Source organism: Pipistrellus kuhlii, unplaced genomic scaffold (assembly GCF_014108245.1).
Source record: "Pipistrellus kuhlii isolate mPipKuh1 unplaced genomic scaffold, mPipKuh1.p scaffold_m20_p_2, whole genome shotgun sequence".
In the NCBI taxonomy this organism is placed as follows: Eukaryota; Metazoa; Chordata; class Mammalia; order Chiroptera; family Vespertilionidae; genus Pipistrellus; species Pipistrellus kuhlii.
The window spans coordinates 185,631,276-185,646,741 of record NW_023425515.1 but is presented as its reverse complement, the minus strand read 5'-3'; the positions used below and the strand labels follow the sequence as shown (position 1 = coordinate 185,646,741).

Genomic DNA, 15,466 nt, shown 5'->3' with positions numbered 1-15,466 from the left:
GGAGCCGGAGGGGGCGGCGGGGAGGAGCCCGGAGGAGGCGGTGGCGGCGCGGGAGCGGGGACCCGGGGCCTGGAGCGTCGGTTCCCTCCGCGCGCGCCGAGCCCGCGAACGCCCCGGGGACTGTCGGGCCCGCTCGCGGCGCGAGGGGCGGAGCCTCGGCGCGGGGGCGGGGCTTCGCCTGGGGTCAGCTGACCTGGCCGTGGAGGCAGATCCCAGAGACCCAGGAACCCGGCCGGGCGGCGCATCGGGACGAGGTGAGCCGGTTTGGGGCTGGGAGCAGGTACCCTGCGGGTGGAGGCCCCGGTGCCTCCCTGCCACATCTTCACAGCGCCCCCTCCCGCCGCGGGACCGGCCTGGAGCTCCCGCCCTCTCCTGTGGAGCTCAGGGTCCTAGGTGAGGGTCTGAGCCGGGATCGGGTAGCCCTCGGGGACCGTGTCCCCCTTCCCTTTGGGGCGTGGCTTCTCGGACGGGCTTGGCCGGGGTTTGGGGTCTGGGTCCCGGGTTCTGATGGCTTTGCTTTGTTTTCCCCCTGGCGGGCCTGGGGAGGGGGCGGAGCGCTGACCCCAGCAGCTGCTCTGTCATTATCCCCGCCAACCAGGCGGCCGGCGCCGGGCTGAGTCACGAGTTGGCCCAGACCCGGGAGGCCTGGCGTGGGTGGTATCCACCGCCGGGACGCTCCTCCTCGACGTATTCCCCAGGTCTGCAGGGAGCACAGATTGCGTCCTCCCCACCCTGTGCCCGGGACCGGTTTCCAAATGAGTACGCGGGAGGCTGCATTTGAAAGCGTGAGGGTTGGCGCCAGTCTTGTCCGTGCAACCCTTGCTGAAGGCTGCTGTGTGCCAGGGGGCCTGTAGGGGGATCCGGGGAGCTCTTCAGCCAGAACGGAATGATAGTTATTATCGCAGGGGGTTACCCGGTGTCAGCACCATTCTGCTCTGTGTGCCGTCATGGAGGTGGGTACTTGCATGTTCCCCATTCGCGGGTTGGAACGCGAAGGCAGCATCGCCTGCCCGAGAGTTCTGACTTGTAGGCTTCTCGTCCTTAGGCCATCTGAGCTCATAACAAGATCTCTTCTTGTTTCTCTTCCTCCCCTCCTCCCCTCCTCTCTCCGTATTTTTACTGAGCAGCTGGTGTGCGCGGACTCCTAAGTGTACAATTAGGTTGGAGGGTAGGATTGGGCTTAAAGAGCAATGATCGCCGACGAGTGTCAGAAGTGTTCTTCAGGCTTGTGGGTGAGGGGAGAGGAGGAGGTGGCGGGTGGCGTCCAGCCAGCCCTGGTAAAGCCTCTTGGAGAGGACAAGGGGTAGCTTGATCTTAGTATCTCTGCCAGGCCCTTCATGGGGAGGAGGACAGCCCTAGTCCACTGGCCGGCAAACTCATCAGTCAGCAGAGCCAGATATCAACAGGACAACGATTGAAATTTCTTTTGAGAGCCAAATTTTTTAAACTTAAACTTCTTCTAACGCCACTTCTTCAGAACAGACTCGCCCAGGCCGTGGTACTTTGTGGAAGAGCCACACTCAAGGGGCCAAAGAGCCGCAGTTTGCGGAGCACAGCCCTAGGGGATGAGACAGCATGTGCAGAAATAAGCCTGGAGAATGACTACTGAAGATGGGGGCACTGGGCAGGAGATAAGGGAGGGCAGTCCCCAAAGTACCTGGGGATGTGGACTTGATCTGGGAGGTGAAGGTCCCCTGGGCAGCTTCAGTAGAAAGCATCTCCTTGACTCAGCTGCGAGCTGGGAGAGGAGCTGGGTGTGGCAGGAGCTGCCTTCTCCAGCGCAGCCTTCCTCTGTGGCCTCAGAATCAGCCGGGGGGCCTCTTAAACCCAAGGTCCCTGATCCCCAACCCAGGCGGACTGATCCTGAATTTTGACCATGTGCCCTCCTTGATCCTAAGGCACCCAGCTGTGGTCCTTGTCAAACCTACGAATGCCCTCAAGCTTTGTTGCCACTCTGGGCATCCATTCCCTCGGTGCCGTGTGACCAGGTGGGCCCATTTCCACAAGCCAGGCGGGGGGCCACACGGTTCCCTACTTGAGTCGGAATCAGGGTGACAGGCCCCAGGCACAGCGGTCCCCGGAGGAAAGCCCTTTCTGTTCAGGGCTCAGGGGTGGCCTTCCCCGTGGACTGGGGACCATCCACCCGAGCCCTGGGCCCTGGGAGCCGGGATACATTCCTCAGGACACCTCCCTCCCTCACTGGGCTCCTGTCTACCTCATTTCTCCCCAGCCTGATGAAAAGAGGGAGCGAGAGAGTGGCCTGAGAGCCGCTGAGCTACACAAAACAGTCACCGCCAGGCACTGCCAGGCCCTGGCTTGGCGCTGTGGGTGCATTTCACCTGCACAGCAGCCCAAGGAGCGAGGCTCTTATCCCCAGTTTGTGAACAGGCTCGGACAGGTTACGTACTTGTCCATAGCCACTCGCCTTTATCTGTAACATGGGGACAGCATTCCCACCTCTCAGGAAAGTGCCGAGGATGGCAGTGTCCTAACGTGATGAACTGCAGTGGCACGTTTGGGATCTAAGAGGAGAGTGGGAGCAGTCCAGTTTGGGGGTGGCTGGGGAGCAAAGGGACCTGATTTGAAATGCAGGACATCGGGTAAATGCCAGCAGCATCAGCTGTGCTAAAGGTCATCAAGGTGCGTCACCCCAACACAGGAAGAGGCTGGGCCCTGGAGATGCTGCAGTGACCCGGGCAGACAGTGACCTCGGGTGCCCCCGTCCCGGCCCCGGGGCCTTTGCCCACTACACTGCTGGCCGCATTAGGGCTGAGAGCCTGGAGCTTCCTGAGAAGAGAAGCTGACTCGCTTCCTTTGCCCTCCTGGCACTCAGCTGCGACCTCAACAGTCCCAGGGTCCAGTCCCCATGACAGTCCATTGGGGCTGCCTGGCAGACCCCATAGATGGGGTGGCTTATAACCACACAGGTCCATTGGGTGCCAGCAGACTCACTGTCTGGTGAGGGTCCGCTCCCCATTCGGGGATGGCCGCCTTCTCACAGTCCTTTCCCAGCAGGGAGGAAGAGAGAGAAAGAGAAAGTTCTCTCCCATCTCTCATCAGGCGTTAATCCGCTCCGCCCTGCTGACCTGAGCACTTCTAAGGCCCCACCTCTTCCTGGCGGCTGCCGGGGGTTCGGTTGAGTTTTGGAAGACATGAATGTTCAGTCTGTGGCACCGGGCGTCGCTTTAGGAGGATCCCAGGCCTCCTGGCGGGACTGGGAACTGGAGGGAGCTGGAGGAGCCTGAGCCCACTCCGGAGGAAAGCCCCTCCGAGCAGCGAGAAAAGGGGAAGCCTGCCTTGTGGCTGCGAGAGAAGCTGGGCCGGGAGGCCGGACCACAGGCCGGTTCTGCCCCGCCCACAGACGCCGCGCCTGAGGCTGTGGGGCACGGTGGCCAGGAGCAGGGGTTTGGGTCCTGCTCCTCCTGGCTTTGACTCATGGCTCTGCCACTTCCTGGCTGGGAGGCCCCGGCAAGCCCCTTCCCTGGCTCCTGTACCAGCGGATAGGAGGACAAGATGCATATATGCAGGCAGGTAGTGAGCACGGAGCTGGCACAGAGCTCAGCAATGGGCTGTGACGACTCCCCCTGGGGAGGGGTGGGCCACCTGGCTCGGCTTCCTCCTTCCTCTGGGGCTGTCACACAGCAGTGGCTGCTCTCGTCACTGTGCAGGGTGCTCAGCACCGGGCGGGGCCTGCCCCCGAGCCAGCCATCTTCTGGCTTTAGCAGCGGTGAGAATGGGGAGGTGGCACGGGCTCCTTGCCAGCAGGCATTCCACACAGGTGAGCTCCTGGGAGAATATGGCCTGAATCCCAGCCACCTGTGCAACCTCGGGGTTCACCTGGTCCTTGTTCACCTGCCTCATCTGACTTGTGATGGGAGAGATGTCCCAGCCTGCAGAGGACGTTTCTAAAGCGTTTACCTGACACATCTCAGGATATGCCTGAGAGCAAGGCCTCAAGTGCTCTGGAGAAGGACAGCTTTGCAGTTTGTTTTATGCATGGGAGATTGGGGGGGAACAAAGGAAAGGGTGCCTGAGGAGGGGAGAAAGCAGATTATAGGGTTATGTGCTTTCTTGAGTGTGGTTGTGTCTGGAGGGGTATTGCTCCCGGCATTTCCGTGGTGTTTTAATCCAAGAACAATGAACAGGGCTTAAAACCTCTCACTGAAGAAGTTACATGCCTACCCACCACGACCTGCCCCGCTAGGAATTTATGAGATTACTATCAGATTACGGGTCACCCCTTGAGGTTACTTTCCACAGAACCCCTTTCATTTCGCCCGCAGACCAATGTCGGTGACAAGCCTCGTCCATGGGCCTGGTCTCAGCAGTTACAGCCAAAGTGAGATGTTGGGCCCCAGCTCTCCACACTGTATTTACGAGCTCATTGGGCCTCACAGATAGATGTATGAGGGGGGCGCTGTTATCACCCCGTTTTGCAGCTGAGGGAACGGAGGCTCAGTTGCCCGTTAACAAGGGTGAAGGGGGGATGCGAAGGCACTTTGCCCCTGACTGTGGGCCCAGCGCTCCCTGCACGCATGGTTGACTGGGGTTGGCTTCGCTTTCTGTGCTTGAGGCTGATGGTGTCCTGTGGTCCAGGACTCAGTCATAAGCTGGGGTGGGCTTAGGTTGGGGGCACCATGACAGCACCCCAACCTTCCAAGGCTGAAGCCCCCCCCCCCCCTCTCTCCCTGTAGAGCCCTCGCCTGCCTCAGCGCCAGCACCCTCCCTCCCGCCCTCGCAGCATGGTCTGGAAGAAACTGGGCTCCGGCAACTTCTCCAGCTGCCCCAATGGCTCCCGGTGGATTTGGGACGTGTTTGGGGAATGTGCCCAGGACGGCTGGGACGAGGCCAGTGTGGGCCTGGGCTTGATCTCCATTCTCTGCTTCGCCTCGTCCACTTTCCCGTGAGTAGCGCCAGGGTGGCGGGGCCGTGCTCGATCGCTTGAGAACTCCCAGGGTCTTTTCCAAAGCCGTTACCTATGTCATAGTCCCACAGAAGCACAGAAGGGCTACGCTAGGGGTGACACAGGAAGGAAAATAGAGGCTGCAGGGCTTCCCCTTCGAAGACACCCTGGGGCCGGAGAGGCCATCCAGCAGGCGGTGATGGCGGGGCCGTTGGAGGGGCCCTCAGGAGGCAGAGTGGACAGGTCTGGGTGCTGATGGGGGCCGAGGGAGAGAAACTCCTGAACTATCAGAGGAGCTGGCTCAGGCTTCCCCCTCCGGCCCCGGCACAGCACTGGCCCTGCCTGGGTGTGGCTGATTATCCCGTGACGGGGGTTGAAGGCCTGGGGGGGCCCCAAGTGACGGCGGAAAGGGCAGCCACCTTCCTGCTCCTCCACAGGCCCTGTGGGTGTGACTAAAGTATTTTACCTGCACGTTCGGAGCTAGGCCAGGTCACGGCACCGTGAAGGAGCTAAGTGGGACACGGCATAAACCTTAATTCATGGCCTTCTGAGCCAGGCCTGTGCTGGGCCCTGTCCTTGCCCTCCAGAAGCTTGAGTCCAGGAGGTGTTAGTGTCACAAAGGGCGCTGGTGAGCTCAGGCCAAGCAAGGCCCTGAGAGGAACTACATCCAGAGCGGTGACAGATAAAGGGGTAGGCGAGCCATCTGCAAATGAGCTCAGAGGAGAAAGCAGTCCCGGTGGAATGAGACCAGAGCCCCAGGGTCTGGGTGTGAATCCTACTCCCAGCTCCTGGCTGCGCACCTCCTCAGCCCGCAGTGAGGAGGGTCCTCAAAATACACCTGACCCCCTGGGGGACCGTGAGGACCTCAGAAAGGCTCAGCACCGTGCCTGGTACCCAGCCAGAGGCCCAAAGAAAGGGGCGCAGTCCCAGGGGCCCCTGGGAAATAGCCAGGGTGCTGACTGCCCCGGCGTTGGTACTGGAGAGCCAGGAGACACAGACCTGCCCCTAGCAGCTAGCGGGCTGTGGTTGCCCATCATCTTATCGCCGTCCGTCCTGGAGATAGGGCAGCGGCCGTGCCTCGGCCCTTGGCTTGCTGCCACCACCACCATCCTTTTTCCAAACTCCCCACCCGCTTCGTAGAAGGAAGATTCTAGGCCCCCAGGGTGCTCGGAGGGGAGTGTGAGTGACGCCATGGTCTGTCTGAGAAGGTGCACATCCCATCGAGTCCCTGGGTAGGCAGGGCTTCTCCCAGTAAAAACCCCCAGTGGGCAAAGAGGCTCGCGAGGACCCTGTCTGCAGGGCTCCCGGTGACCTTGGCCTCTGCTGCCCCTGCCCCACCACCCTCCGAGGCGATGCCATGGCCCTCGGCGCCTGAGCACGCGTCTCCTCCTCTGCCGCAGGCAGTACATCAAGGCCTGCAAGACGGGCAACATGGACCAGGCCCTGTCCCTGTGGTTCCTCCTGGGCTGGATTGGCGGAGACTCCTGCAACCTCATCGGCTCTTTCCTTGCTGACCAGCTGCCCCTGCAGGTGGGCCGGCCCCGGGCAGGATGGGCTGCCCAGGAGAGCCATGGCAGAGGCGGTGGGGGCACCCACAGGAGAGGCCCGGGCTCCGGGCTCCTGGCCTGTCGTTCCATCTTATGAGGGCCCCATGCTGTAGAGACAGCCCTGGGCCCTGCCGTGCAGTATGGCAATGGGCTGGTCGCTGGGCCTCAGTTTCCCCATCTGTAAAATGGCCACATCAAACCAGAGGACCACCAGAGCCTTTAAGCTCTGGGGCGCTCTGATCCTGATGGAGCTCAGGGTGGGGGTGGGGGTGGGGGTGGGGTGGGGGAGGGGTGGGCTGGAGGAGGAAAATAGGGAGCTAGCCACCCATTCCTTCACCTGCCAGGGCCAACACTTCACCCCCGTGCTCTCTAGTTCTGCCAGGGAGGAACTGCAATCCTCCTTTCAAGAGTGCTGCCCAGTGTCGGGGTGCGGTCCCAGGGCCGGGGCTGAGCCAGCGCCCTGCTTCTCTTGCAGACCTACACGGCGGTGTACTACGTCTTGGCGGACCTGGTGATGCTGTCCCTCTACTTTCACTACAAGTTTAAGAATCGCCCCTCTGCGTGTGAGTACGGAGGGCCCTCCCTCTGTGTTAGGCACGCCGGGGGCAGCCGGAGGGTGAGAGGAAGCAGCTGTCCTATTGCCTGGTGATAACCCTCCGGAAGGCTTCCTCAGCCTTATCTGGAAGCCTGAGCCCTGATCGGCCAAGATAGGGGCCGAGGGCTGAGGGCACACACATCCGGGCAGGACCACTGGGGCTCCCTTCACTCACATTGCTATTCCACAGGCATGGCTTCTGCTGCTCCTCTGGGCCTGGGCCTGGGCCTGGGCCTGGAGCCGGGGAAACAGGCACAGGGCTCACAGGCCATCGCTGCCTCTGAGGACTCAGAGGTGGCCATAGCCAAGGTCAGAGCCAGGGCTGTGAGATGTGGCCCAAGGCACTGCCCCCCCCCCCACCTTGGACCCTACTGCTGTCATCGTACCAATTTTACAACTCCAGGAGAAGGATAGTGTTAGTGCACCCATTCTACAGATGAGGAATTAAAGCTCAGAGAGGTTAGGTCACTTGCCCGAGGTCACACAGCCACCGAGGGGCAAGGCCAGGACTCTGATCCGTTTGCCGCCACTCAGATATCTAACTCCGGCTTCCCTCCTGCCTCCTGTCCAGTGTCTGCCCCCATCAACGCCCTGCTCTTCTTCAGCCTGGGACTGGTGTGCGCCAGCCCGCTGCTGAGAAGCACTGCCTCCGTGGCCACCCCGAGGGAGGTCTTCCAGGGCCGGAAGCTCCTGTCTGTGGAGCCAGGCAATAAGGTGAGGTGTGGGACGTGACGGTCGGGTGGAGGTGGGAGGCTAGCATCAAGGGCCCTGCCTGCGGGGCCACCTGGGCGGGAGGCGGGGGGGCGGGGGGGGGCTTGCCCTCTAGGAGGGAGCACTGAGCACCACTCCCTTCTGCGTTCTCAGCCCTTCACGAAGCAGGAGATCATCGGTTTTGTCATCGGCTCCGTCTCCAGCGTCCTGTACCTGTTCTCCCGGCTGCCTCAGATCCACACCAACGTGAGCCTGGGGCGGGGTGGGGCCGAGGGGAAGAGAGGAGCCGGCCTGGCAGCTCAGGCCTCCGGGTTCAGGAGTAGCACAGAGCAGAAGGTCTGGGTCGACTCTCACCGGTGGCTTTGAAACTCCATCCAATTCTCCAAGCCTCGGTTTGTGCCTCTGGAAAATGGGCGTGGTGATGCTTGCCATCCAGGCGCCCGTGTGACCGGTGTGGCTCTCACAAGTAGGAAGTCAGGTGAGAGCGAGGGGCTGAGCTGAGAGGCCCGAGAGGAGAGACGGTGGAGAATCAGGGATGGGCGGTCAGAGGCAGCGGGAGCCAGCGTGGGGCTGAGAGCAGGGCGTTGTGGCAGCAGGCACAGCACAGCCATGGTCTCCCGTGGACCTGGGCAGGGGCTTGGGGAGGTGGCAGGAGCGAGGATGAGGAGCCGGGCCCTGGAGCGGGTTGTTTAGATGCCGTGCCTGAAAAGTCGGATTTCTGACGGCGCGCGCAGTGTGACGGGCAGATGGGTACGGTCACACCCAGGGTGACAGAGCCCTGTCTGAGGCCTCTGACCCCAGCCCCCTCCCCTCCAGTTCCTGCGGAAGTCCACGCAGGGGATCTCCTACTCGCTGTTCGCCCTGGTGATGCTGGGGAACACGCTGTACGGGATGAGTGTGCTGCTCAAGAACCCCGAGGAGGGCCAGAGCGAGGGCAGCTACGTGCTGCACCACCTGCCGTGGCTCGTGGGCAGCCTGGGCGTGCTGCTGCTCGACGCCATCGTATCCTTCCGGGCGGGCAGCCCCTGCCTGCTCGGGGCTTCCCCATCCACCCACCCACCCAGAGTCAGCCCTGCCTGCCATGCATGCGTCCCGCCAGGCACTGGGCCCAGGAGCAAGCGAGAACGGACGGCCTGGCCCCAGGGAGCTCCCCGCCCCAGGAGGCAGACGGGAGGCACTCGGAGAATTCATTGCTCGTTGCAATGACACGAGGGCCACAGAGAAAGACTGTGAGGGTGTGACCAGGGGGCTGTCCTGGTTTAAAGGCTCTGCAGAGGCCTCGCAGGTGCCATTTAAGCTGCCCTGGAGGAGAGGTCAGGCAGGCAAAGGCCGGAAGGACGTGCCCAGCGCAGCTTGTGCGAAGGCCCCGGGAGTGGGGAGGTCGGGCCCTGCAGGCCTGAGGAGCGAGAGCTGAAACGTGGAGACACGTGAGTTCGGCACAACAACGGGTCACATCCTGGCTCTGTTCCTCAGCCTCTCTGTGCTTCCGGGTCTTCATCGCTTGGGGGAGGTAACAGCCGCTGTCTCACCGTAAGGTAATGGGGCGATCACGTAAGGTAAGGGGTCCGGAAGGCTGCGCGCTCCCAGCACAGTGTGTGCTCAGTAAATGTTTGCTGAACGGCCGGACGGGGCCTCGTTCGGATCGCATTTGGGAGAAAGGAAGCGTGGCCCTTGTTTGCACATCTGCCGCGTCCCTGCTGGCTGCCGTGAGGGAAGTTTAACTCACCTGGAACTAATCTAAAATAATACCGAACGTCAGCAAAAGCACAGTGTGAGCTCTCAGTGCCTTCCGATGGCCCCAGCCCCTGGGGGAAACTCCCAGGATAGTGCAGGGTGGGCGGAAGGCCAGCTCATGGGGCTGCAGTCAGGGAGGACTGCCTGCGGGAGGAAGACCCTAGCGCTGGACTTGGAGGAGGAAGTCGGGTTAGGGATTGAGGAGTGGGAGGTGCAGGGAGAGCAGAAGCTGGGAGGTCATCGCCGGCCAGAGTGGGGCTGAGAGGGAGGGAAGAGGGAGCTCTGGATGGAGCCAGGGGTCCCCAGGGGCAGGTCCAGCCCAGTCTGTGCTTGGTCAGGCCTTGACGTCAACCCCTCCAGATCTCCATCCAGTTCCTGGTGTACAGAAACGCCGCCACGTCCTCAGAGCACCAGCCCCTCCTCCCCGGCTGACCGGGACGCAGGCCAAGCCCACATGACCGGGACGTCCAGATACCACTCAGGAAGAGAGGGGGGGCAGTCAGAGTGCCGAGGACCCTGGACTAGGCTGTGGAGGAAGCCAGGGTCGGGGGCCTAGTGCTCCTGACCCAGCTGCCTCCCTCACACCTGCTGGGCTGGCTCTTCCGGAGCCAGATGGCCCCCAGGCCAGCCTGCCCCTCCCGCTGGGAACTCAATCCCCGGGGTCTGAGGCCGCTGCCCTGGGAGCTTTGATGAAGGGGCTGCCGCGGGGACCTCACCCCTGAAAACACAGCGCAGCCGCCCCTCGCTCACCTACCTCATTCTGCTGCTCGCCCCCGAGGGACAGCCGTGCCTGGTGTGCCCAGACTGTCCCGTGGACTGAGCCAGCCTAGTAAACCATACTTCCCAGCGAGGCCTGTCCTGTCGCTCCTTCCCAGGATGCTGGGGTCTGGGCTGCTCTGAACAGCAGTGGAGGGAGATCTGGGCCCCGCCTTCCAGGGCCAGAGGATCCGCTGCCGGGGAGCCAAGCGAGAGGGGACCGGGTCTGCCGGCTCGCCTCCCGGTGGCCTCACATTTCTTCAGGCTGCTTCCCGGTGCCAGGCTCCACACCCGGTGGTGGGGACCAGCAAGAGAGTCCCTGCACCTCAGGGCTCAGGAGGAAGCACAAGTTAAGTTTCAGGTCTTGGTTCTGCATCTTCGCTTTTCCTCAGTGACTCTGAACTGTGAAATGCGATGGCAGTATGACCACTTCGCATGTCCTTAGGAGAGGGTGTAATTATCGCGGCTAGCCCAAAGTCTGGCACGTAGTAAGAGCTCCGTACAGGTTAGCTTTGACCACTTTTAGTTGGAGGAGAGGGACAACCAGATCTCCCCGGAGATCCGGGAGGCCTTCCTGGAGGAGGCGGCACGGCAGAGGGATGAGCAGGGGATAAACGGGGAAAGGTGGGAGTGCTGCTGGCCAGAGGAAAGGAAGGCGCAAGAGCCGGTGGGAAGGGAGGAGAGGAAGGCAGGGCTCCGTTTGCCTCCCAGATTCTGTTCTGAGTTCACTTCCTTGTTGGCCAAGACCCTTTGGGTGCCTGGGAACAGCCAACTTCCCTCACACCCAGCCCGTGGGAGCCATCGGGCTGGCTGGGATGGAGGCTGTCCCTTAGCCTTTCTTTCAGAATCTTCCTCTTCCAGCCCCAGTGAAAGCATGGAGCTGAGCAAGGGGCACAGCCTCCCTGGGGAGGGGGCGGGGGCTTGCCACGGCCCAATTTGGTGCTACAGTCAAAATCTGGGATGGATGGGGTGAACCAGCTCTGGTCCCTGCCAGTAAGAAGGGCAGAACTTGCCAGGCCCTCCCTGGCGAGAAGGGGTGTTACCAGAAGGTACAAAGTGCCATAGGAATGAGGAGGCTTCATGGCGGAGAGGCCTGGAGCCGAATGGTGAAGGCAGAGGGAAGGGAGTGTGTGTCTGGGCTGCTCCGGAGATGGGAGTGCGGGGATGTGGGGTGTGGGGTGTGGGACAGGCATGGAGTGGCTCCCAGCAGGAGGCTGGGTTTGGTTGGGGGAAGAGAGGAGGGATCTGGGGCTGGGGAGAGGAGACAGGGCACCTCTGAGGTTTAGGTGGGCAGTGAGGGCCAGTCTCCCCCGCCCTGTCCGGAGGCATGCCTATGAGGCCTGTGTGTAACCCGGCATGCCACTGAGGTTTCCTGAGAACTTGCTGGGGGGGGGGGGGTTCCTCTTGCATTATGATGGCCATTTAACAGAGAACCAGGCTTGGAGGGGTTAAGCCACTTGCCTTCATTAGGTCCCTCAGCTACAGGGGTCATCCCACACCTGGTGCCTTCCCTCTCCCTGGCTAGGGCCTGGGGGTCCAGCCTCAGTCTTGCCCTGCCGGGGGGAGGAGGGGAACAGGAGGGGGGAGGATTGAGGGAGGCAGCCAACCCTGCTGGGCTCAGGCCCCTTTCCCACCATTCTGAGCAGTACCTTCCACAGCCTCTGGTCTGCGCAGTGGAAGGTGCCCTAGGCCCAGCTGGCTCTGCCGCCCCTCCCCCACCGCCACCCAGGGCTGTGACCTGGCTGGATGATGCTGGTCACCTGAGCCAGGAGGCACCTCCCAGCCTGAAGACGGGCTCAGTATGGCAGCCCGAACCCCTGATCTAGAGCTGGGTGGGGAGAAAGATGAAATATCACAGCCCCACCCTGGAAACCTTTCTCTGATGGGCGATAGCACCCCTTCCCCTCAGGAAGCCCAGTCTGATGGGAGACGAGGCCCCTGCGCTGGGAGTGCCTGTCAGATGGAGAACGTGGTTGTGGCTGAATAAGACGGGCCTGCCGGCTTGTGCCCCAGCACCTGGCGCAGGGAGGTGCCTGGTAAATAAACTGCCTACCTGAGTGTAGCCACTGCCCAGCACAAGCCCTGGTCTGTGCAGGTTACTTCCTCCCCAGAGCGGAAGGGCCAGTCTGACGGGTTCCATTGCATGACTGGGCCGGGCCTGCTGGAGTGGGGCCTCGGGGTTGAAGGCACCCCATGGATTTCCTTTCTCCCCTGGGCTCACACCTCTTGCTTCTTGCTGCAGGCAGGGGTGCTTAGGGTGCTCATCTCTAGGTGAGGCCTAACTATCGAATGAGATGCTGAATGTGAAGACGCCTTGTGCAGTATCTGGCCCCGTGGACCCCACACCTGGGTACAGGGACGGGGGGGGGGGGGGGGGGGGGAGAGACAGGACCAGCTGGCTGGCAGGCAGGTGGCACTCTGCAAAAAGCAGAAGGAACTACCCAATCCAGGGCCCGTGCCCAGGCCCTCCCAGCCCAGGGTTCCCCCTGGTTATTCCTGGAACCTGGGGTTTTCGAAGCCACAGCTTGGGCTTCCCAAAGCTGAGAAAGGGGAGAAATGGCCCTCTCCTCACGCCTCCTCTTTTTGGACTTGGCTCTTACCGGAGCTGGATGGCGGGACCCCAGGGATCCCTGGTGAACAGCCAGGTGTGAGTCCCAGCTGTCCCGGCAGTGTCAGCCCTGTGGCCGGGAGGAGGGATGGCCTTTGGCTTCAGATTAACTCAATTCAACTAATTGATTAGTTCCTTGCCCTGTGACAGCCCTGAGGACACAGCCACCTCCCAGCACATGCAGTTAATAAGGACGTCCCCGCCCACACTAGATGGTATGGGCTGAGACTTCTCCTGGTCACCACTGTATCCAGGTGCTCAATAAATGGTGAATGAATTGAGTGAGTGGAGTGAATGCCTGAAACACTGTCCCTCAAGGGACCCAAGTGAAGAAGGCATGGAACCCCCGGAAGCACTAAACTATTGAATTTTTACATCTTAAATGGGCAGGCATGTGACTCATCACTCAATACAGCTCTTGGCTATGATTGAAACTTGAATGGGAAGTTGTAGGCAATGAGAACGTGTTACTGTCTTACAACATTCCTACTCAATGTAGTCATTACACAGTCACCTGGAGGCCTACGGTGCCTGAGGAACTGGTCAGGTGAGAGGAGTCAAGGATTTCATTCACTAGAGCAGCTACTTTCAACCTTTCACCCCTCATGGCACACAAACGAATGACTAAAATTCTGCAGCACACTGAAAAATGTATTTTTTGCCGATCTGACAATAAGAATAGGTAAATTTTGATTCCTTCACACCAGATGGCTCTTGTGCTGGCTGTTGCCATGTTTTTATTCAATAGTCGAAGGGAAAAGAGGTCAGTGCCCAACTAAACAGGTATTGCATGCTTTAGAAATTCTTGCAGCACACTGGCTGAATATCTGCACTAGACCAAAAAGATTATATATAATATATATCTAGTTCATTCCTCAGAGCATTTACTGAGCACTTACTCCAAGTTGAAAAGTTTCACAAAGTAGCAACAGGGATGAGTATGTCTATGAAGTAATAGTTTTAAAGATACAGGAAATATCTAAGAAAAGAAAATAAAACCTTAAAATGTTCTACCATATTTAAATACATTTCAGAGACTTGATTTCTTTAAATTATGAGGTTATACATATAAAATGTTTATAGTCTCACCCTACCGGCATGGCTCAGTGGTTGAACATCAGCATTCAAACCAGGTCACAGCTCAAGTCCCGGTCAGGCACATGCCTGGGTTGTGGGCTCGATCCCCTTTTTGGGGGTGGGGTAGTGAAAGAGGCAGCCAGTCAACGAGTCTCATCACTGATGTTTCTATCTCCCTCTCTGAAATCAATAAAAAAAATATTTTTAAAAATGTCTATAGTCTGTGTTGTCATTTAAAAGGCTACTTGAACAATCTGAGAAATGATACAAATTATAATGAAAAAAGAAAAAAATAGCACCAACTAGTTATTTTTTTTTTTTTTTAAAGTACCTGTTGAATGACTATAGGGCCCCCAAGTGAATTGCAAAATCAGTAACAAAGTCCTCCAAGTGTTTGTAGGAAGCAGATGTTCTGGGTGAAGTAACATGCAAGGTGTTAAGTAACCTCGGTTTTCCTACTGAAGGTTTTACAAATTTTAGATATAGAGAAAATAATTATAAAATGAGATTTTTTTATTAAGGTATTATATGTGTACATATCTTTCCATTGCCCGCCCCAATTCCTATACATGCCCTCTCCCCCCCCCCCGAGTTTTTCATCCATTGATTTTGCTTATATAAAATGAGATTTTTTTTAAAATATATTTTATTGATTTTGTACAGAGAGGGAGAGAGATAGAGAGTTAGAAACATCGATGAGAGAGAGTCATCGATCAGGTGCCTCTTGCACACCCCCTACTGGGGATATGCCCGCAATCAAGGTACATGCCCTTGACCGGAATCGAACCGGGACCTTTCAGTCCCCAAGCCGACGCTCTATCCATTGAGCCAAACCGGTCCCGGCTAAAATGAGATTTTTAACGTTAAATTCCTGAGTATATAATTTATTAACATTTACTTCCAGTATTTGGAACGAGACATACTTATTAAGAATTTGCTAAACGGGCTTACAAACAAACGCAAGCCAAAGATCCTCTCTTGGCCCCCTGCTTATTGCTAAGTGGAGAGACGGGCCTGCCTCTGGCTTGTAATGAGGGTTTCCAGGCCCAGCGACCGACCCCAAGTAGGTGCTCCCTCGGGTTCCCTCTCCTCCAGCCCCTGGAGTGTCCACTGCTCCCCAGGAGCAGAGGTGCCCTCAGCGAGCGACAGGCCGACTGTGGGCTCCCAGGAGGGAAGGGCCAGGTGAACCCTCACCGAGGACAGCGCCCAGGCTGCTCCAGGGGCTCGGGAGCAGGAAACCTTCCAAGCTGGGATGAAACTGTTCCAACTTAAGCGTCAGTCTCTCCGGAGAGAACATCTTAATTGGCTTAGCGTGGGTCATGCCAGGGGGAGGAGAGGCCATGACTGCAGGGCACCAGGCTCCATGGAGGGGGCGGCACCAAAGAGAAGGGCCTGGAGGCCAAGTCCGCAGTGCCTGCCCGCCCCGTCAGGGAGGGTCTCCCAGGCCTGCCACACAGTCAGTGATGGGAATGGAGACAGGCAATCTTGGAACCTGCGGCCCCAGAAGCCCACCTATCAAGATGACAGCAAGGAGG

At 59.3% G+C, this 15,466-nt stretch overlaps 1 protein-coding gene across 3 annotated transcripts; it reads left to right on the top strand.

Moving 5' to 3' along the window:
* The first annotated feature begins 73 nt into the window (after positions 1-73).
* SLC66A1 (solute carrier family 66 member 1) lies at positions 74-10,340 on the top strand. Of its 3 annotated transcripts, none has more exons than XM_036448628.2 (8): positions 246-393; positions 4,695-4,903; positions 6,304-6,433; positions 6,926-7,013; positions 7,617-7,759; positions 7,910-8,002; positions 8,573-8,758; positions 9,851-10,340. In XM_036448628.2, the coding sequence occupies exons 2-8, from the start codon at positions 4,743-4,745 to the stop codon at positions 9,920-9,922; spliced, it is 873 nt and encodes a 290-aa protein (XP_036304521.1). In that variant the 5' UTR covers positions 246-393; positions 4,695-4,742; the 3' UTR covers positions 9,923-10,340. The 3 variants fall into 3 exon arrangements, with proteins under 3 accessions (XP_045441063.1, XP_036304521.1, XP_045441064.1); XM_045585108.1 differs by having other exon boundaries at positions 273-393; positions 4,713-4,903; XM_045585107.1 differs by lacking the exon at positions 6,304-6,433 and having other exon boundaries at positions 74-393.
* The last annotated feature ends 5,126 nt before the right edge of the window (positions 10,341-15,466 follow it).

Bases quoted from the DNA above. Each gene is read 5' to 3' on its own strand.
- SLC66A1 (XM_036448628.2), top strand. From the start codon at position 4,743: ATGGTCTGGAAGAAACTGGGCTCCGGCAACTTCTCCAGCTGCCCCAAT. The intron at 7,014-7,616 runs GTGAGTACGGAG...CCTCCTGTCCAG, and splicing joins TAAGAATCGCCCCTCTGCGT to TGTCTGCCCCCATCAACGCC. The intron at 7,760-7,909 runs GTGAGGTGTGGG...CTGCGTTCTCAG, and splicing joins CTGTGGAGCCAGGCAATAAG to CCCTTCACGAAGCAGGAGAT.